At 43.3% G+C, this 23,587-nt stretch overlaps 1 protein-coding gene across 2 annotated transcripts in view; it reads right to left on the minus strand.

Annotated features, from left to right (window-relative positions):
• Positions 1–23,587, minus strand: part of PNPLA2 (patatin like domain 2, triacylglycerol lipase) — a 40,346-nt gene that overhangs the window by 10,990 nt on the left and 5,769 nt on the right. For both annotated transcript variants that reach the window (XM_028734955.2, XM_028734964.2), the window contains exons 2-5: positions 6,277–6,509; positions 5,989–6,054; positions 2,514–2,723; positions 1,500–1,560 (exon numbers count right to left, since the gene is read on the minus strand). In XM_028734955.2, coding sequence (XP_028590788.1) covers positions 1,500–1,560; positions 2,514–2,723; positions 5,989–6,054; positions 6,277–6,509 — 570 coding nt within the window. The remainder of the gene's footprint in view (positions 1–1,499; positions 1,561–2,513; positions 2,724–5,988; positions 6,055–6,276; positions 6,510–23,587) is intronic.

Below are 23,587 nucleotides of genomic sequence, written 5' to 3' on the forward strand. Positions count from 1 at the left end.
TACCCCACCTCTGCAGACTGAAGCAACGTAGTTCTAAGAACTCAGTACCACGTGGTTTATCTATCCAGGGACCTCCAACTCCCAATAGTCTGTGATCTACTCACAGTATAAAAAAACTGGCAGTGATCTACTCATTGTCGTAAAAAGACTGGCAGTGATCTACCCAAAGGTTGTGGAGCTTTTTTTAGGAAGCCAAATTTGGTGGGAGTTTTTTGGTTTTTTGTTGTTGTTTGGTTTTTTGGTTTTTTGTAAGGAGATCACTGAGGGGCCAGAGATCTACCAGGATCTACCAGGAACACCCCGTTACCTACCAGTAGATTGCAATGTACCTCTTGGGCATGCCTGAAGTAACCTCGGGTTCCAAACACTTTGGATTACAGACTCTGCTAACCCGGAAGTAGTACCTCAGGTTAAGAACTTTACCTCAGGATGAGAACAGAAATCGCGTGGCGGCGGTGCAGCAGCAGCAGGAAACCCCATTAGCTAAAGTGGTACCTCAGGTTAAGAACAGGCCTCCGGAATGAATTAAGTTTGTAACCAGAGGTACCACTGTATATGCCTACACATTCTGTAAAGTACCATTTGAATTCTAGAACTACTATACATAGCTTCAATAAGAAGTCCCAAGTAGACCCTTTCACACCTGCAACCATAAGAAATCTTTGGCTGTCACCAAGTCAATTTCCTCTCTAATTGCCTTCTCTGGGGTAGCACAGTGGGGTTGCTGAATCATGTAATATAAGAACATAAAAAGAGCCCTTCTGGATCAGAGCAAAGCCTCAGTTGGTTGAGTATCCTGTTCTCATAGTGACCAACTGTTGTCTGTAGGAAGCACACAGGCAAGACCTGAACTGCATCAATGTAAGTAGTTAACTCATGAACTGTAAGGACAAAAAAATACAGTGCACAAGATTGCTGCACTACAGACAGTGTACCACAAGGTGGCACTATAGACACAAACAGTGTGCTCTGGCCACAGCACCGGCTCATGCCAGAATAATAGGCAGAGTGCTAGAGAAGCATTGTTATGCTCTTGCACAGCTTCCATTAAATGAATTTTGTGCAGGAGAAGACCCCAGTGGATCATACCCAGTGCCATTTTGCATCTATGTGATCAAATACAAAATAGACTCTCTTGTCATATCCAACATTTTGCTTTCATTCAGCGATTTGTGTAGGAGTATGTAAAACCTCTTGATTTACTCAGAACTTTTCTAATGATGTAGAATGGAAAGGGTGCTCAAACTCAGCTAAGTGGGAATACAATTGGTAATAATGAAGCTGGCTGCTGCTTAGGTACTATTAAAAATGTTTTCTGCATAGCAACAACTGGTTAGATGGGACAACTGAGGGTTAAGCATGGCCGCCAATGGATTTTATGCACAAACAGGACACAAGGAAACTTATAAAGCAGAGAAGAAAAATGTTTTTACACAGTTTTACTTTTGCTAGAAAATTTGGGTGGGGAGGGAAGGCAAAACCTTTTGCTAAGTGCTTACCATTCTTTTTCAAGAAGTGCAGTGCATCCCTGTATCCTTGCTTGCACATGTCCCGCAGAACCTGCACACAGAGATAAAGGAGAGTCAGTTATGATGATGAAAGGCTGTGTCTAAACATTCCAGTTGGAAGGGCAAGAGGGGCTTGTTTTCTGGTTACAACCATTGCTACCCCAACAGTGTTTTCTACTGCAGCAACAAAAGAGGGAGAAAGGGCAGAAAGCAAGAACGGACCAACAGCATTTGTTATGTTGCTAACTAAAGGAAGAGGCAGGAACACGGAGGAGACATGTTATGGTCTGGGCAATGGCTCTGAATGAACACCCATGGGGGAAGAAAGAAGGCCAACAAAGGAATGTCAGTGGACTGAATACAGTCCATAAGCATTTTCAAACAATGCCTAATTGAAGGTATTTTCAGGTGTCTTCATGTTATTCCAATGGGATTAAAAAAGGCATTCAGTGCATTCCAAAAGTTTTGAAGGCTTCTTGTCCCATCACTTTAAAAAAACAAGTCAGATTAAATCATAGAATGAGCATTTGCCACTCCAAATTAGGCTACCTGTCAACACCCTCTAAAGAATGGGAGTGGGAGTCCCAAGTTACATGAAGTGCATTGGCTGATCACCCACGTGCCTTTCAGTGACTTTGTTGCCTGTTTCTAAAAGGAAACGTGCAGCTGTTCATGAAACACCATATGCCCGTCTCTCAGAAATGGGTGGCACAAACACCACTGAAGCTTTATGGAGGTCAGGTTGGTTTCTATAGGTGTGTAAGCTCCATCCAACACCAGTGGGACTCACTTCCAAGTAAACACGCACAGTTTTGTGTTAGAAGCATAAGGGCTAAGACAGATGAAGTGCTCTGATGAGGGATGACTACAATGATTTGTATTTAGAAAGTATATAAATTCAGGTTGCCTGAAGTTCCTTCAAATGAAGAGCCATAAACAATATTTACCATCTATGGAAGCTCAAGCATCACTACAAAAATATAGACAATCATGCTGGGCTCTCACCTGAGGCTCTGGTGGAAACAGGGCCTTTGAAAGGCGGTAGAGGTTGCGCATGTTGAACTGAATGCTGGTATTCGTGACCCTGAGCTCATGGATGTTTGTGGAGCTGTCCCGTGGACAGATATCACTCTCCCCAGAGAAAGGGGACACCGTGATGGTGTTCTTCAGCTCATATTGTGGCAGGTTGTCAGAAATCCCTCCATCAACATACCTCTGGGAGGACAGAAAGAATGACAAGGAATCATTGAAGGTTTTATTATGCAGATACAGTTTACAGTCTGTCCCACCCCCAAATTTCCAAACACTTATAGGCAATTGCAAATATACCAATTAACAGTTGCTTGGCGAGTCTGGCAGGTTATAGCAGCCATATTCAGGGGATCTGAATTGCCACCAATATACTGATGACACACAGCTCCATCTGTTTCATTGGTGCCTGGGGAAGCAGTAATGGGCTGGATGTGGGCCAAGAAACAGAAGCTGAATCTAGACAAGCAGAGGTGCTGTGGTTGCACAGAGTCCGAGAATCAGCATAACACCCTTCTTCTGATAGGGGTTGCACTCGTTTGCATCCTTTCCTGAATAGAGATAGCCTGGCCACTATTATCCATGCTCTGCTGTCCTTCAGATTAGACTACTGTCATGTATTCTTTGTAGGACTGCTCTTCCAAAATGGTTCAGAACTTGCAACTAGTGTAAAATGCAGGGCTCCAGAGTACTAAAACAGCTGCACAGCTTGCCAATTCTCTTTAGAGCCCAAGTCAAAGTGCTTATGTTGACATTAAAATAAGAGAACTTCTCTTTTACCAACCTACCACCTGGGCCTGAAGATCAGCTAAGGAGAACCTCCTGATGGCCACTACAACAGAGGTGTTCAGTAGTGTGAGGACCCACAGTACAGCCTTTCCTGTGGCAGCTCCAAAACAATGGAACTATCTCCCTACTGAGTACTGTAGTGTCTTGCCTACTCTTTCAAGAGGGAAGTGAATACACTCCCCTCCCCCCAGGTTTCTGGAGGTTAGGAGGCATAATACACTGAGGTCAGTGTATGGCACCCATTGTCACCTTGCATTATCCTTTGTTATTTTAATTTGTGCTGAGTTTATTTCATATAGATGTTTCAATTGGCCTCGGAATATGCATTTGTGCATTTTAATATGTTGCGCATCCCCCTGTGACTTTATGATAAAGAGTAGTATCAAAATATCTAAATAAAATGAGTGAGATCCATGGGGTGACGGCAACCGGTGAAGATCCCTAGGCCTTCTACTGACATACCCACTGCCTCCCTACATTAGCTGGAAGGCAAGCACTTCTGAACTATTGCTTTACTTATTAATTGTTCGGTGCATCTGGCCCAACAGGGCTTCCTGCTTCAGACAGCCGGCTTTTTGCTGCGAGGTATTTGGGAGACTCTTGGGTTGCAATGAGACTGGCTAGAGACAGAGGTAAAGGCTCTGCTGGCTCTAGCCTTATCTGCATGCACAGACAGGGCTAAATATGTTTAATCTAGAGGAGAGGGATCCAAACTAAAATAAGACCAGGGCGAGGTGATGAAGCAGGCACATCTCCAAAACAAGACATACACACCCCCTCCCAGCTGTTATTGTTAACAACATTATGTAACAAAAGCAATAAATAAATGAATAAAGCTAGCCGTCTATCGGGGACCTTTCGCCTACATTCCAGTTCGGAACAAACTGTTCATGCCAACCTTCTCCACAAACTCCACCACTCTGCTTCTACCAGGCACTCCTTGAGTTCACAACCTCAATTTGGTTTAGTGCCGTTGCAAATGGGCTTTTCTTAATACCACTCAGCCAAACCAGAATGGAACAGATATCAGGAGAAAAGGAAAAACAAAACCCTTTGGTGCAGCTACCTTTAAACAGTTCACTGTGGCTTGTTCTGAAGTGACAATAAACCATGGCTTACTGCAGGAATAAGCTGATGTGTTTCAGGCTTGCGCCATCTCTTCCTTCCCTTCTTATTCTCCAACATGGCTGCAAGGAAACTGGAAGCCTTAACTTCCGATTTCAATTAACAACAGCTTAGCATAGTATTAAAACCCTGAAGTGTGGTCAACTGAAACAAGCCACCGTAATAAAACTATGGTTTGAAGTTGGCTCCTTTTGACAAAGGGTAGCCACAGCATGTCAGGGTTCAGACATTATGGTTTGTTTATTTTACTATTTATTTTCAATAGTAAAATGGCCAAAAAATAACATAGAAATGATACGTAACATTAAAAAGTATGTAAACAAGCCTAACCAAGGTTCAGACATTATGTTTAACTGCAGTTAGTTTAAGGCAAAGGTAGGCAACCTAAGGCCTGGGGGCTGGATGCGGCCCAATCGCCTTCTAAATCCGGCCAGTGGAAGGTCTGGGAATCAGTGTGTTCTTACATGAGTAGAATGTGTCCTTTTATTTAAAATGCGTCTCTGGGTTATTTGTGGGGCATAGGAATTCGTTCATTCCCCCCCCCAAAAAAAATATAGTCCGGCCCACCACATGGTCTGAGGGACGGTGGACCGGCTCCCTGCTGAAAAAGGTTGCTGGCCCCTGGTTTAAGACAACACCTCCTCACAGCCACGCTGTCAGAGAAGAAAGGGTTTTTTTCAGGAGCTTCTGCCGCACTTCCCTGAGCCATAAGTTGTGGTTTACTGTTATATATGGAATAGTCACATGGGGCTTCTCAGAGAAAGCTGGGCCAGAGGGTTTTTCCTGCCTTCCCCAGATTTATTGCCCTTTGGCCTGGGTGGTGCTGAGCAATCTCCAATTCCAGTGGCACTAAAGTCTAAGAGTTCAAGGAAAGGGTGCTGCTGCACTGATAGGCTGTGTGTGCTGTGCCCTCAACAAGAGTGCAATTAGCTGACTTGCTGGCTTATTTGCTGCTAGACACACACAACACACACACACACACACACACACACCACCCTTGATGCCTGAAACAGGACTGCATGAAAACAAATAATCTCAAGTTTCGGAAAAAACAAGAGGAAAAACTCCTGACATCTACTACTGTGCTACACAGATCTATTTTCTTAAGGCAATATTGTTGGCACCCTTGTCAGGCGCTGGATAAAACACATCTGCAGATAGCAGGGAGTTTCACCACTTTACGCAAGTCATGACAGACACATATTAAATACCCATTTTATAATCTGAAGATTATGACTAATACAGACTTTGTGGCTTCAGCATCAAGCAAGATACTCCCCCTCATCCCTGCTCCCTTTGACTTAATAGCCTGCCTGATGTGTCCCTGGGATGATGACACGATGACTAAAGCTTGTGGCTTATGGCCGTCAGTTCCAACAGGAATGAAAATGAGACAATCAGTAGCAAGCCACTTCTTCAGCTTTAGCCCTCTATGTATAATACGGAGACAGTAACAGCCAACCTTGCAAGGATCACAGCATGACTTCGTACCAATGCAAACAATTTTGGAAGCCCAAGTCCACGATGGCTTACTTACCACTCCTTGAAGACTGGGAGGGATGAGGCCACAGTACACTGGGATGAAAGTGCTGCAAACACATGCCTGAGAGAGACAGGAAAACACCACATGAAACCTAAATAACATGCGGGGGAGGATTTATGTATCCAGAGCACCAAGTAAATATCATCTGATGGAACAAGTGATAGCTACAAGACAGCCTTTCACCATGAAAGCATAGTCAAGTCAGGTGTCCCAGTCCCTGGTGGCTGGGAACCTACAGATTCACATCTAAAGCAACGAGGCAGTCATCATGTTATTACTTGCCTGGATAAGCTCCTCCTTGGAGCTGAACTCCGATAAGATGACATTCTCTCCATCTGAGACCCGCGTCAGCGAGATGCCCAAGCGTCCACTGGCCACCTCATGCCCGTTGTCTGGCAGGGTCTTGTATAGGCAGGTACGGATGATTTTCACTAAGTTGAAGGAGGGGTGCAAGGGGCCAAGAAACCTCTTCCGAGCCTCCTTAGAGACATGGATGATGTTTGCACCAGCCTCACCTAAGGCACAAGAGAACAACGGACGTTAGGAGGGCGCTGCTGCATGATACTAAGCTAGCAGGCTTTACACGTTAAGGCACTCTAAACAGCAGTTATCTCTGAAACGCAGGCATCACAATGACTGGCGGTTTCAGAATCACAAAACTATGGTACTGCCGAGAAAGAGAAGCGGACAAAACAGCTCTTGGAAGGCTTGTCAGTGACCGAAAGGACAGTTAGAATTTGAGTTTCAGCCTTGTTATATTCTGTCAGCAAACACTGTTGTTTTAATGGTGGTTTTAAAATTACAGAATGGCAATGCCCTTTGTGCCATTTGTAATAGAAATCATGCAATTAAATAGTCCTGAGGAGGAAGTACATGGTTCCCCAAACAGGTTGCACACTGCAAGAAGCCGCAACCACTAAGCAGTTTGTTGCAGCATGCACCCATGTTTCAAATGTTGTAATTTTAGTATAGTGAGTAACTTCTGTTTGCCAATCTAGAGCTTCATTGGGAAATGACCTCACTGCCATAGGCCCTTCCCTTATTCCCCGCCCCCCCCCCCCATATCCAGAGTTGTTTACCTTCTCATGCAGTTCCCCCTGCTAACCACAAACATATACTCAAGGTTAAGTATAAAACAAATCTACCATGTTATAATAGGCTATTCTATTTTTTCTTCTATTACATGATTACTGGTTTTCAAACTTGGATACTGCACATCTATAGGATACCATCTAATAAAACAGCCGGCAGGAATTATGTGGCTTAACTATGTCTTAGTTCTTGAAACATAGTCTCATCATGAAATCAGCAGCAATCTGGCATATTTGTTGTTGTACCACAAAACCCTACTGCACCATATTCAGTACCTCAAAATATTAGTCAAGGAACATTTAAATTGATGCAAATTATGACCAGAAAATCATAAACATTAACTGGAGAATAATTTGTTACTTCTGCTGTGCAGTGGCATGCTCACATGGAATATTTCAGAGCATCTGGGCTGGCCCAGTGCATCTCAGGGAACTCAGCATTCCAGGTGTAAAAATAATAAAACTTCTATGGTCCCTTACTGGCAGATGAAAGTTAAGTGTCGAAATAAGCCTCCATTGTGGATTTTTAAAAGAGCACTATTGGATTAAACCAGACTATTCCAGTCTAGCATCCCACTCTCACAGTGGCCAACCAGGTGCTTATGGGAAACCCACATGCAAGACATGTGTGCTCACTCTACACTTGTGTTCCCCCAGTGACTGGTATCCAGGGCATACGGCTTCTGATACTGACTTATCCCATAACTCAGTTATCATGACCAGTAGCTGTAACGATCAGTCAGGGATGCTGAAGTTGTATCCTGCATTGCAGATCCTGCACTGAGCAAAGATTCTAAGATCGCTAAGTGGGTGTTGGTCCACAATAATTCTTCATACTACCAGGCCTAAAAGACACTCCCCCAGTACACACACACATACACACAATAAATTGAATTTCAAGTGCTTTGACTTCCACATTCCTCTACTGCTCTGATGTCAATCAAAGGATACTGCAGCATCACTCAGCTACAGCAAATGCAACACTTTGGGATATTCAGACCTCCACATTCTGTAACTGACAACCTGGCCACAGCACTCTTTGACTCACATTGGAGCGGCTGAGGAAGTGGAAGCCAAAATGTTTTGCCATAATAAATTTGATCAGTTTGTGAGTCACTGTAATAAATACATGGTATTAGTGATTAAATGCATCCTTCCACGATTCAGAGCGAACTTGTCTGAAGTACTGTGTAAGATACTGCCACCAACTTTGATACACAAACCCCCACAAAGGAAGACTGATTTCCCCAAAGAGAACTTCTTAAGCTTGGCAGCAACACAGGCTTTGATTCAGTCTTCAGAGTTCTGTTGGACAGGAGTGAACTGGGCAAAACAACAACAACCCAGCAATTCTTTCCCTATTGAGACGGTTCCACTGCTCTATCACGTTGCTCCAAAACAGTCCACAGTTGTGGGAACAAAAGCTCAGCTGCTTCATTCTTAACTGTCCCAGCGATCTGCAGTGGGTCAGAGGCTGACTTAGTAGAAAAACAAAGACTCCCATTTTCCCACTTCCTCTCTAGGGCATGCCAGCCAGAAAAACTTGCAAAGGCAAAGGGGGTAAGGGAGAGACAGTGGGCCGAGAGACTAAAAGCTGTCAGATTCAAATTGCCAGAACTCACAATGAACCTAGACTGATTTGTTAGGACTTGTGTTCTGCCACCCTCATATCTTGCGGTAGCAAATTCCTTAGTTTATCTGCACTGTACGAAGCAGTTATTTCTTTTGTCAGTTCCGGATCTCCCACCATTTGGCTTTGATGGATTGCCATGGCTTCCAGTATTGTTGGAAAGGAATAAAAACTTCTGTCTACCTTCTACACACCATGCATCATTTTATACATCTCTATCATATCCTGTCTGACCCATTATTTTTCTAAGCTAAAAAGCCCCAAATTGCCCCTGACCCTGGAGGTACATCAGCCACCATGACTAGCAGCCATAGCCTGCTCCTCCTTGGATTCCTGTAATAGAGAAGTGCTCTTGGCATCCCTCCTGGAGGAGATCGATTTTAGGGAACAACCAAGCCCTTGAAATATACACTAAAGAAAATCTCCTGGTTTTAATATATATACCGTATCTATTTTAATGTTTAGATTAGTTGTACATCTAGCCTGTTTTTCACCAAATAGCCCCAGGGCAGCTTAACGAATATATAATTAAGGTAAGTACAGCTGCACAATTAAAAACAAAATAAGAACCACAAAGACAACCGACAACAAAACAATAGCAAGGAACTGCAGTGTAGGAGTGCTGATATTGCAGATTAGAGATGTAGTCAGAAAATGTCGTTTTCACAATCACAGTTTTTGGTGCTGACAACCCCAATATCCTTTCTTAGGTTTCTAGTGAGAGCACATAAAAACCAGCAGATTGTGCTCTGCTTTTCATAATAAAGCCAGCAAATATGCAAAGCGAGTAGCACCTGCAACAAAATGTTAACAGTGTGCAGTGCTTCTGTTTATGGGTGCAGGTTCCAGAATATTCCATTCTACTACCCCTCCCAAAAAAGTCAGCATTTAATGGCCATTGAGAATGCACAGTGTTCACTGAGTTGCTTTGGTTCCTGAAGATTTTTTGCAATTCTTAAAATCTTGAGGCTCCCCCAAAGCCTGCTGACTCCATGCACAAGGGAAGGTTAGTGATGTTTTGGCTACATAAGGATCCAAACTTGGAGAAGTGAGGATGCTGTGAGTATATGTGGGATTGAGCACTGCACACACACCATCAACTACATGAAAACTGACCAGAAATACTAGCAGATATCTAGAGGAAAGCTGCTTTTAAAACTAGTTTTCTAATTCTGGGTACAAAAGAAGGAGAGATGAAATAAGTCCCAATGAGTTTCTTTAGAGTGGCTGCACAGAAGCTGTGATGCTACTTTGCCTTTGCTGCCCTGGACCTACGAAGACAAAAAAATAATCTACAAAACAGTCTACACTCTTATTTTGCAGTGCCACTAGGGTCATGGGCAACATTTGGAAACTGACGTGACAAGGCATCAGAGGCTTGGACTGTAATTATTTAACTCCCCAGGCACATGTACACTTTGCACTCTTAAGCACTGGGTTGCAGGGGGAGAGAGGCAAGCATTCCCTAAAATTAGGGAAAGCCAGAAGCGAAAGGAATAGCTCCTCTTCAGCTGACCTTTAAGTCCTCTGGAAGGGGGTCCTTACCAAACATATCAGTACAGTTCTTATGCATAAAATGTGTCCTTTCCTTATTTAAAAGCAAGAACATAGCTGTGTACCTTGAAAGTGCCAAATAACCTTTAAGGGGGACATGGATAGAGTGAACTTCAGACTTCCTAGAAGAGAGATTCAGCTTGGATGCACTGCCAAAGGAGAGTGGATTTATTTGGATAGACTCCAAAGCAGATGACAGCAGTGATGATAGTTGAGCATGTGCTATAACCTTATGAAATGCTATGTATACACACTCACACACTTTAACAGAAGAAGACCACCAGCAAGCTGAGCTTTGGCAATGCTAGAGAGGATTATTAATGGGAATTAGAGAACTCACACTAGAGTGCTGAAGGAGAGGGAAGGTGACTCCTATTGAGGAATCACAGTAATAAACATCCTAAGATATTATCTCCAGTTCCTAGCATAAGGCTGGTAGAGGATATAAAAGATGGGTGGTCTCAATTTGTGTGTATGCCCAATCTCTCTTCATCCCTCACCCAGGGTGCTATTCTGCTAGGCTTTACTGGAGCAGATCTACTTAAATTAATGGACGCAACTTAATCATGTTTATTAATTTCAGTGGATCTTCTTTAAGTAAAACCTAGCTGAATACAACCTCCAATATTTTGATCAACCATCTCAATATTGTTTATAATATGCTCCATTGCAATGCAGCTCCAGAGAGGGTTACAAATAAAATACAAATTCACATTATACTACAGTGCCTTAGAAAACAAGGCAGTTAATTACAAGCATAAAAAGGAAAAAAAATCACATCAAGCCTGACACTAATATCCACCAAAGTCCTGAGTGAATAGAAAGGCTTTCACCTGGCACTGGAAACTAACGAAGTGGGGCTTTATTTTTCTATGGAAACTTTCCATTTCATAAATTCTTAAGTTCACAATGAACAGATGCCAATTACAAATACAGTATTAAGCAAGCTTGTTACCTTTCTTTACTAAGTACAAGAAAAACAAATATGCTAAATTAGACCACTCTCTAGGGCAGGCATCCCCAAACTCGGCCCTCCAGATGTTTTGGGACTACAACTTCCATCATCCCTAGCTAACAGGACCAGTGGTTAGGGATGATGGGAATTGTAGTCCCAAAACATCTGGAGGGCTGAGTTTGGGGATGTCTGCTTTAGGGCATCAGAAAATTTCCCAATTGAAATTACCCTAATTGTATTTTGATTCTTGAAAAATAAATCCAGAAAACCCAACATCACTGTAGGAAACTCAAGTGGTGTAAGCTCCAGTCACATCTCAGAGGGATTCCAAAGCTGGGGCACCAACCCAGAGACGGCTTGCCCCTTGTGTCACTGCATAATAAGCTTTCCACAGAGGAATTAGGCAGGGCTGTACAGATGGAGGCCCTATTCCAGGCAACCTAACTTCAGGTTGTGTGGGGCTTATAGCCATGTTTGTTTGGGGTGCTGCTACATGACCACCACATACAAGCTGCCCTGGTTCCCACCAGACTCTTCTCCCCTCTTCCTCCTCCATCTCCATAAGCCCTCCCTGCTGGTGCCCAGAAGCTCTAATTTGGGGAAACCCTGTAACTTCTCATAATCTCCCAATACTTAAACCAACAGAACCAAGGTGGGGAACCTTTGATCCTCCAGATGTTGCTGAACTAGAGTTCTCAGCAAGCATAGCCAGTGGCTAGGGTTGATAGGAGTTGTAATTCAGCAACATCTAGAAGGCCAGAGGTCTCACATCACAGCAACAGAGAGACACAAAATAATCAGAAGCACCACGAGGTCTCTCTTCCCAGGAAGGGTCAATTTGACCTGCAAAAATATTCAACTCACAAAAGCAAAGCAATTCAAATTAGTGGCAAATAAGATTTATCTGCAAGCAAGAGATGGCATAGCTACTGACAGTCATTCTGGAAGCCCCGGTTCTTCTTGGGGAGGATCCATCTCAGAGCAAAGGGCACTAGCTAAAGCCAGGAACATTCCAGCTTCATTAGGTATTCCATTACATACCAACACAGAGGGCATTTTAACATGTGAGCCTTAAAAAGCATTCCAAGAGGAAAGTAAAGCTATACTGGCCAAAATACACACCCACTTGTACGGGGGGGCGGGGCGGAGAGCACAGCCACGATTACAGATGAAGGGATAACTAAATAAATTCCAAGGCATCAAAATGGTCTCACAAGGGCATCAGAAAGGGCCCAAGGATATGATTTGCGTGACCTGCAAGGAGACACTTTGAATTTAAGACTGAAGAATGCAAACCTTGATTGAGAAAGTTGGTGCTGTCTCTGTTGCATGAGGAAAGGGGAACAGGCAGAGGGATTCTGGAGGTGGGGAGCTGCAAAGAACAAATGTTTGTCCTTTCAAAACATGTGGTTTCAGAAACTGAGACTGATATTGCACAATTGCAAGCAGAGGCGGATTTAGGGAAGCACAACTGGTCTTGTCACACTGGGTGCAGAGCCTCAGGGGCATCACGACTATGAGGTAGAATGGAAAGGGAGAGGCTCGATGGGGTGGGGTGCCGAATTTTGGTGTTGCACAGGGAGCTAATGAAATGGGAGACCTCAAGGTCTGCCACTGTTGCAAGGGCTATCATTTAGTCAGCTTTCCACCTCCAAGGTATGCCAGCTACATTTTAAAAACAGACCATCTCAAAGAGACCCAACATGATATAGGAGATGGGATGGGAGATGGACCATTTCAGACAGAAACAGCCACTCTGCAATCAGGCTAGACTGTTTCTAACTATGAGGCACATGCAATCCCCCACCCCCATTGTAACATTGTGATGGGAGTAGCCAGAGCTGTGCAACTTGTTTTCTTCAAGAGCTCTTTGGAACAGATGCTATAGGCCTTATCTATCAAGGTCACCCTACTCTATACATCTGGGCATCAACCTCATTAAAAGAGCTGCTTCCCAACAGTGTAGGATCTGCACAGATTTATCAAACACTGATTCCAAAGCATCCTTCTGCCTCTTCCCAGTTGCAAATCATCTTATTCCAGCCAGGATCATGACAGCTGCCTGGATTTCCCTACAAGGCTACCATGACACACTGGTTGCTCTTTCTCTCTCCGCCACTTGGCATTCTGCTTTACATCACACCCTTCCTGTTTTCACACATTCCATATCTGTTCCAGCAGGCTCTGCTTTTTGCCAATTTGTTTTTCATCCCTGAAGAAAAGAAAGGCAGCAACACCAGTCAGTACTTCACACACACACACACACACACACACACACACACACACACACGTATTGCAAATGACAGGGAGCCAGCTAAGTTACCTGCAGCTGAGGCTGGGGGTACTTACTAAAGGTAGAGGTATTCAGTGGGCAGACCCAAGATAGCAACCATATCATAGATTCCTCATAGCAGAAATTGGGGAAGGGGCTTCTTTCCTGTCAAAGTTTCAATTTTCCCAATTCAGCAGTCCCAGTGTCCAGCAGTATCCCATGCCTGCCTCATTTTATTTGCTAAGTTTGGGGAAGTTTAACAAAGGCACCAGAAGAGGCTGCCTTAGAGTAGCAATGAAGCAGTTTTCAACTATATTCTACTCAACAACAAGCAACCATGTATATCTCCAGTCAGTGGAGGGTGCGGATGAGATGAACAGCCGAGGAAAACACACTTTGTGGTTTCCCAATAAACAACTTCTGCTCGCTTTGTTCCTTCTCCATCTGCATACGGCAGTCATGAAACTATCTCTCACAATGTAAGCTTAGAATCCAAAGGGAGGCAAATTTTTGCACATCTGTCAAAAACCCTCAGGCGACCACAGCAACAACTGGTGCAGGTTTATAGTGACTCTTCTTTTTTAAAAAGATCACCCACGGAATAAGCACAGAGGTTCCTCTGTAACTAAAAAAAAATATGTGGAAAGGGGGACTGTCATAATGATGCCCACCAATTACAATCTACTAAGTGAGTCACAGTAACTTTTTAAGATGCTTGTTTCGGGAAAAGAACTCAATGAGTCGGTTTAGCCTTCTAGACCATTATGAAATGCTTTCTGCACACATAGGAACAGAGGGTTTCAGGCAAAAGGTCTTCCCCAGCTTCACCTGGAGATGTCAGGGATTGAACCTGGGACCTTCTGAAAAGCAGATGCTCTACCTCTGAGCGACAGCCCTTCCCCGGCTGTTGAGTTGTTGCCTTCTCTGTTAACTAAGGCTGCCTACCAACCCTCTAAAAGCCTGGAAGCCTCGGAAGATGCTGCAGCAGGTGCCCTTCCTGCCTTGCTCCTCCACTGCTCTTCTGCTCACCCTTCTTGCTGGGGAGCCAGAGAGCCCCACTTCCTGTGGCAAAGTGGGAAGAAAGCTGGGCAAAGGCACTAGAGGAGGAGCACAGTAGGAGAGGGTGCATCTTCCTTTGCTGCTCCAGACTGTTTTTTCCAAAAAACAACAACCCCACAAACAAAGCAAGGACAGATATTATCTCTTAAGTTGGCAGCTGGCAATGTTGTTGTCAATAGACTGCACCACCCTAGAACGCCTTGCCTCAATCCGAAAAACAGCAGCAAAAAACAAAACCCCAATAAAGTGATAAATCATTGGAAAAGAACAGAAGTTTATAACCTTCCATGGGAGACAAAGCTTCTTTGCAGGCATTAAGACACTCACGTGACTACTGCCTCTTTATGGGGCTTGTTTCCTCAGAAGTGTTGAGAAATGGTGTACACTGGAACAATTTGTTCTGATGTCTGAGTGGCCTTCTGCACTCCCAGGCCTTCCGGTTTCTGAGGTGGGGTGAGGGGTGGTGGGGAAGATGGGGCCAGCTATGCAACTTCTTCATGCTCCTCTTTGTTTGGGATGCAGTGCAAAAAAGGCAAGGAGACTTGCCTGAACAACAACAGCCCTATGCTAAAGGCCATTCTCTACGAGGAGAGCACACGAGCCATCCTTCCTACACTACAAGCTGCCACATTAAAATTTGTTTTAAAAGGTCATCTTGCACAAATATTTGAGAAACGGCACTGCACAAACAAATAATTCTGCAAAAGAGAGTTCTTAGAAAGCCTGGCCAAGAGCCATGGCTATGCTTCCAGTTCATGTGAGAACTTACCATTTGCACAAAGTGACTTTCAACCAAGCAAGGACAGTAAGAGCAGCTCCCCATAAAAGTGGGGAACAGACAGTTTCGAATTAATTCAAATTTTATCAAGCTGCATCATGAAAACATAGCTCCCTAGATGGGCCTATTTCCATCCTGGATAAGCTTAACACAGACTGGCATCAGAATCCTTTTGTTCTGTGGCTTGTTGGGTTTGGAGCAATTAAAGCTAGCCTTATTCATCAGTCTTCTTAATTATAAACTATAATTATAAGCTCAGCCTTCATTGTCGGTAGCATTACTTTACTACAATATATAAATGATTCTGGAGAATGAGTAGATAGACCATCTTTTTTATACAGAAATCTCAGCAAGCTCACATACGTACATGCTGCACAAGCAGTACAGTATTTTGGCTTTACGCAGTAATGGAAGATGAAAAACAATGATGGCAAGATATCCCCACTCTGAACCCTACCTTTAGCAGCACTTTCATTTAAGAAAATGAAATGGTTTCAATAACTGTGCAGCAGTAAATTCATTTGGGAATGAATATTGGTAATAGAACCTAACGGATTCCAGAGCATATTATCTCCATTTTGTAAGCCTTGTTTCAAATTCTGACTAGGACTGAGATGAGCATTTTCCAGAAAAGGTACTGTTAATGGGGAGAGGGACAAGAAGCTTCATTTACTCAATTCCATCAATACCACTAATGCTGTACAGTGGTACCTTGGGTTATAGACGCTTCAGGTTACAGGCACTTCAGGTTAGACTCCGCTAACCCAGAAATAGTACCTCGGGTTAAGAACTTTGCTTCAGGATGAGAACAGAAATCACATGGCAGCGCAGCAGCAGTGGGAGGCCCCCATTAGCTAAAGTGGTACCTCAGGTTAAGAACAGTTTCAGGTTAAGAACGGACCTCCAGAACGAATTAAGTTCTTAACCCGAGGTACCACTGTATTTATAAAGCACAATAAATTCCCAAATTGCAATGATAACCCGTAGTGATAAATTATCACAATTTACAACAACACTAAATAATTCAGCTTTACGTCAAAATCAAGGTGAAAATCCTCCCCTCTTCCAAGAGGGGTGTGTATGTTGTATACTTAACATGTTGCATTGCATGAATGAAAGTAAAGTATAAAGTACCACTAACAAGGTGTGAGAAGATATGCATCTGAACACTTTCTTTTGCAAAAAGGCAGTGGGTGGCTGTAAACAGTGTTTAAAGCGACCAGAATTTTCAGGATGCACATAGTTTTGCAATTTACAGTTAACTAGTAAGGCCAGCCAGAGTTGAGTCATCCAGAATAGAAATGGTACTGTCCTGAGTGATATTGTGCAAACTATGAGTTCTGCTGGTTTGACACCTCCTAGCAGCCACAATTATTTAACTTATTTCCCACCAGAGGTTCCCCTACAGTAGGAGACTAATGGGGCAGGTTGGATCTCTTTAACAAAAGAATGCACCGTCCAGTGTAAATGGAGCTAACAAATGGGATGCAGCTCCTGCCACTATATAGGGCTCAGTCTGTTTGTTGCTGAAGGATCTGTGTATCTGTGTATCTACAGCACAGCCTGAGCCTTGCCTTACCTTGTCTTGCATCCAGCTGGAGCCTCACCTCATCTCGCCTCACCTCATTCCACTGCTGCCTACTCCCTAGTTCAGCAGACTAAAGGAAAAACAACCAGACAGAGGGGCTGGGGAAAGGCTGCATGTGTACAGTAGTGCTCACGAGAGACAATGTGGTCTAGTCTAGTGGTTAAGAGTGGCTGACTAGAACTTGGAAGACCCACGTTCAAATTCCCATTGAGCGGTCTTGGTCCAATCACATGCGCGTTCGCTCTCTCTCTCTCTCTCTGTGTGTGTGTGTGTGTCTAAGGCACCTGATAAGGAGAACCACAGTGTGGGTGGGTGTCTGTGTGCTTTGAGCTCCTTGGGAAAAAGGCAGGATATAAGTAAAGTGGTGATTCAGGGGCAGACTCGGTAAACTTTTGTAGTATGGTGCCCTGTGTGAGGTCAAAATTTGGTGCTCCCAAATGGATCTTCTCAATTATGGATCTTCTCAATTTTGTGCCTCCCCGGCTCGGTACCCTGTGAGGGGAGACAGCCCACAGTGCCCTAATTCTGGCACTGGGTGATATCAATACTTTGCAAAGAAGTGTTGGCCACTAACAGTTTACCTCTAACAATGCGCAAACTGCAGTTTGTTTCCATAACGGTTTACCAAGGCAGGGTGGCTTTTAGATACAAAGCCATTTCATCAGACGTGTGGGCTGTGAAGCTATACTGAAAAACACCATGCTGTTACATGCACTCCTCCACCCCACTTCTTGAGTGCTTATTGCTGCAAGAACAGAGGTCATCCCCCTCCATCCCACCTCCAGTGAAGTTAACAGACAAGTCTCCACTCTTGTTATCAAAGCTTTCCTAATCACTCAGACCAGAGAAAACTAGACTGCTTCTGCTGAAATGCAGAATTAACCATCTTCACCATATTTATTCTGTATGGCCAGTGAGACCATAGGAGAGAGCAGAGAGTATTTGTGCTACCTTAGATTTCCTTTCCTATAACACTCTCCCCCTTTCCTCTTCAACAGAGGCCTTTAAGAAGTGCAAATGCCCAACTAGATGTGATGGGGCTGGGGAGACTCACTGGTTTCTCATGAGCCTCCAGTTTTCACTTGTGAAGCAGGAAAGAGTATACTTATCATAAGATGTGAATAGAAGGGCCAGTGGAGCTTAAGCATCTCTTCTCTTATGCGGTGCCTCACCCTGCCCAATAGCTTCAGGCTGCTTTTCATGTCCTGGCAAGTCCAGCTTAGCAGGGTTTGAATGAATCCTAACTCCAAGTGTGTTGTGCATTGTTTATTTGCTTGCTTGCTTGCTTATTTATTTACTTAATCTTCCCATTCATTTCTATTCCATCTTTCATCCAAGGAGCTCAAAGTGGTCTACGTAGTTCTTCTCCTCCCCATTATATTCTCACAGCAACCCTGTGAGGTAGGTTAGACTGAGAGTGAATGACTGCCCACGGCTATGGGGGTATTTGAACCCTGGTCTTCCAGGTCCTGGTCCAACACTCTAACCACTAATAATAATAATAATAAATTTTATTTATACCCTGCCCTCCCCAGCCAAGACCGGGCTCAGGGAGGCTGATATAAAACAAATTGATTGAAATACAACTTAAAAACAAGATTAAAATACAACATTAAAACATTAAAATACAGCCTCATTTCAATAGAAACTCAAATCAAAAGCTTTTTGGGGGGATGAAAACGTCAAGTCTTTACCAAGGCTAACTACACTATATTGCAAGTGTTAATGTAAAGTGCAAAGGCCAGAGTTCAGATCCCTGATGAACTGCAAAGCTCACTCACTGAATGGGGCTGTGGCCAAGACTCACTCCCTTTCTGAGCTAACCCTGCCTCACAGCACTGTTGTGAGGATACTCAAGTTTTGCTATTTTATCACCCACAACTCCTTAGCATGTTTGCAATGTTCCCTTTTATGGTGTTGAAGGGTTGTTTCGTTTTAAAAATCTGGCTGGCCTACAACTTCCAGAGAACATAGTAATAAAGGGTCAGGCATGAGTATTGTAGTCATTAGGACAGTGATGGCCAAACTTGGCCCTCTAGCTGTTTTGGGACTACAACTCCCATCATCCCTAGTGAATAGGACCAGTGGTTAGGGATGTTGGGAATTGTAGTCCCAAAACAGCTGGAGGGCCAAGTTTGGCCATCACTGCATTAGGAGATAACCAGATGAGAGAGGAGAAAAGTCTGCATTGCAAATTCAGGCCTTAGAGGCTAGATCCAGCACTAGGGAGGCCCTCTGCGCCCTTTCAAAATCCCCTCTCATGAAAGCATCAAGGATTCACTCTGCTAGGTTGCTTCATATACTGGCTTTCTCTCCCTCTGAAACTCTGTCCTCTTTGCCCTTCCATCTAGTGCTTACGTACTAAGGCTTATGGTTTACAATTTAACTTTGCCCCATTGGTGTTGGGTTACTCAGGGCAAGCTGCCAACAGTTAAGTCATAATGAATTTATTCCAATGGACTGCCTCCCAAGGGCAATATAATTCACAAGCAAGGCACAGTGATGTGTGGTTCAAAGACTAAAGTTTTCCACATACACTTGGTTAAGCCATTGGCATACTCCATCCTCAAGGGAGTCTTGGTGCTGCAATATCTGGTGGTAGAAGTGGAGTTTTCTCATCAGCAGACTACCCATGGATTCCTTCAGCTTTCCACAAGTCTGTTTCTGGGGGAACAGTTGCACAATTCAGGTTTGCATTGTACACAAACAAGAATTTGCAAGGGAGTCTCATTAATGTAGGCTCCTCTAACTAAACAATGGTCAGACATTATGGCTGCTTGCATACTGCAATCATGTGGAAGAACAAAATACAGCCGTGGACAAAAAATTCAATTACATTTTTTAAAAGGAGGTTTTCTAGTCTAATGGTGGCAACAAGAACGGTTTGAATTGAGCCCAGAAACAAAACTGGTAACTAGTGTAGACATAACAAAACTAGAGCAACAATTAACCCCAGTGAACCACAGTTCTGGCAGTTGTGTTCTATACAAGCGGATGCTTCCACCCAACTGGCCCTTATAAAGGGTTCAGAGCATCTGGTCCATAACAGCTCACAGTGTGGTAAGAGATTGGAGGAGGTATTAAAACTCAATTAAGAAAACTCATTTAGCAAAGTTCTAGTACTGATGCCTTATCACAGAATCCGGATCTCGGAAGCAAGAAAGCCTATACTGTACAATGCCTCCCATTTCCTGAAGCAAGTTACGTCCATACTGAGTAACACAAGTAACAAAGGCAGCCTGGATAGGTGCACAACTGGGGTTGAATTTCATTCTTCTCTCTTTCTATTTATACTCTAGTGACAAACTGACAGGACTAAAGGTGGCTCTTTAGAAAGTGACAAATGATGTGCCCCACCATCACAAAGCTAGCACCTGATATACCCTTAACCCCCTAAGGGCTCTGAAAGGAGATTAGCAGCTGACCTGTGCCAGTTGCCGATTTCTGAAATCACGTGACCATCTCCTTTATCTGACTACCAGAACATGAAGCACAGCCGTTCCTAACATTATGTACTGTAAACAGCACTTCTCTCAGGCATGAGTATGAGGGAAAACTTGTGACAAGAACAGACAACGCCTACAACCCAGGAATGCATGCTATCTGCACAGAATAGCAAATAAAATAGCAAAGGCAATCCAGAAAGTTATTAAGAGGAATACTTTTCAGACAGGATTTATAGGGTGTTAATGATTTTTTGGTTCATTATGTTTTACCTTTGAACGCTGCTATTAGTTGGTGCTATTATGTTGGTTTTACCTTGCTGGAAAAACAGCTTGGGGGCCATTTTTGTTGGAAAGACAATATATATGTTGTATTCATTTATATCTAAATTAATATTCACCATGCCAATGCTTCCTGCAGAGTAATGAACAGGTCTAGGGACAAACACATGAAGATGCCCCAAGGAACAAATTATTATATGCTACAGGAGATAACAAAAAATTAAATTAGACATTTAATAACCATCAGAATATAACCTAGGGAAGATTCCTTCCTAGCCACAAATACACAGGAACAGTGCTCACAGTGCAAAAGCATAGGACTCCTTGATATCTTAGTGCACAGATGAGCAATATCAAGACACTGTTGGAGTCGTATCAGCCTAGCCAATGATAAGAGGTGATGGGAATTGGTAGAAGAGCAACATCTGGAGGGCGACAGGTTGCCCATCCTTGTCTTAGTACTTTACTTCAAGTTTATTGCTCTCTCATCTCCATTTGTCACTATTTCTAAAACTCAAGCAGAGTTAACACACATTGCTTGCAAATGAAACACTGATCTTATACAAGATTGAACGATATGGTCTGCTCATATACAACAGGGCACATTAGAGGTTACATTCTATAGAAACATAGACCCTTAATTAAGGATTGAGTCCCTTGCACTCATGCTAGGGAACAGACCTTAGTGAACCCAACTAGAATTACTTCTAAATAAACACACTTAGGACTGCACCACATGTCTTTGAGGGCTCAAAGGTGCCAACAATATCCTCTTACGAAGGGAACAGTTACAGAGTAGCCTCAGAAGACCAGATCAAAAAGCATGTCTAACACTACCCTTACAGGAGGGTCTCCTGTCAAGCCATATTCTTTCCCCTGTAGTCACATGGAAACTTGCTTCTTTATCACCCGATGACATAGACCTGATCACAGAGTAGCCAACACTGAGTCCTGGATCAAGGCTGGAACCAAAGGTCTTAAGGAAGACACTAATAAAACCCTTCTTATATCATCCTAAGCAAACCTCTCTGGAATGTCAAACATCTTTATCACACAAAATATGCAATTCTTGACTGCAGAGTGTAGAGTATGTGTGTGCATGAATCCTCACTACTGAGAATGTCCTCGCATGCTTTAATGGTTTTGCTGATTGTGCCAAAGATTAGTGATGCTTCAGAAGGCTAGTAAGATTCCCTCAAATAACTTCTTGTTGATGACCATTTTCTGGCAGTAGCTAACACGGTTACTTGCATTTTCTTTGGAGATACTTGAGCTATACTGGTACATATGATCCATCACAACAGGGATTCTTCTGACTCATCAGTGTATCACTGGTACTTCTGCAAATGTGTTGCCAGCTTCCCAGCAAGAGCACAGAGGACTTTGGCAGCTGTCAACATGGGTGTGTACAAGTCTTCTAGTTCCAAGCCAACAATAATGTGATAGACAAAAAGCCACGACAGATTTAAAGCTCCAGTTTTGATTGGCAGAGGAGCAAGGGGCGTTTAACCGTCTTCCCATGCTATTTCTGCATTGACCATGACACTCCCCTCCTGCAACCAAGATCAACTTTGTTGGATGGGGAAAAAAGATTCCCAAATGATGCCTATATTATTTCCCAGTTGGTTCTAAGAACAACTTCATTGTGTGAATGTGCCTGCGTGTTAAAATTCTAATAATAACGTGGAAGGAAAGGGTTAGACACTAAACTACTTGATTCAGAGCTACTATTTCCTACCGAACTGTGAGCCACCAGCAATTGCTTTTTATAAAATGTTTAAAATAAAAGTTATTTCATGGCAATCTCCTTTGCCATGCCTGTTTTGGCTCCTACACTTGGACTAATATAAATTGACCCTAACACACACAGCAAAAAGGGGGTGGGTGGGGAGAAATTGAACCCAGGACTGAGGCTATGCTAGATCTTGTGAGACAGACATTTTGCTCTCAAAGGTAACTCAATGTGACGGATTGGAAATAACTTGTTGGTAACAAAGATATCATTCCCTAAAACTATGAAGTCAAGTTCTAGGGATGCTACTTTTTTTTAAGAGTAGGAGTATATGATTTTGAGGGTTGGCTCACACACACATTACTTTGGGGTATATGATTCTGAAGCCACGTGTTCAACATCCCAACTGGGTGAAGTACACTTCCATTGAGAGAAGATGTAGGCATCTGGTGAGGCAGATGTACAGCACTCTAGGCTGGAGATAGATTACTTAGGCTCATGAACCACAAAACGATGGTGCAAGGGCACAGCCAGACACGGAATTGTGGCGTGCATGGAGGCGGTTTGGCATAATCAGCTGGCAATTACCAACATCATTTCCTGTTGATAGGCCATCTCTATATGAAATCTTCTACTGTTCCTCCCCCTCAGTCTAACTATTCCTTTCGCCATCCGCCTTCACAGTCATTCTCTTTCTTCCCACAAACTCCACCAGCCACTCTGTCCACTTCCTCTCTTCTCTTTCCTTTCCTTTCCTCAAACCTAACATGTTACCCCACAGGGCTTTCATCCAGTGGGGCGGATCAAAATGTGACTAACCCTCCATAGGCTTGACCAATCCCCTGACCCCAAAACAAAGAAGGCCCCAGAAATGGTGCTGTAGTTGTAAGGGTATATGCATGCAAATTTTACTAGATTACTATTCACCATGGACATGACAGAACATTTCATTTATTTATAAAAATATTTACATACCACTGTATCATAAAAAGATATCACAGTGGTTTACAGCAATATAAAAACATAAAACCAAACAGTAGCATCATAACAAGTTAAAAGCAAAAAGAAATTAAATGCAAACATCAATAGACCATTGTGGGGGATGTACTCTTAATTCCCTGCATAGGCTTGACAGGATAGAAAAGTTTGCAGCAGGCATTCAAAAGCTGGCACAGAAGGCACCTGCTAAATCCACACCTTAGCCTTCAT

The sequence above is a fragment of the Podarcis muralis genome, chromosome 1, assembly GCF_964188315.1.
Source record: "Podarcis muralis chromosome 1, rPodMur119.hap1.1, whole genome shotgun sequence".
In the NCBI taxonomy this organism is placed as follows: Eukaryota; Metazoa; Chordata; class Lepidosauria; order Squamata; family Lacertidae; genus Podarcis; species Podarcis muralis.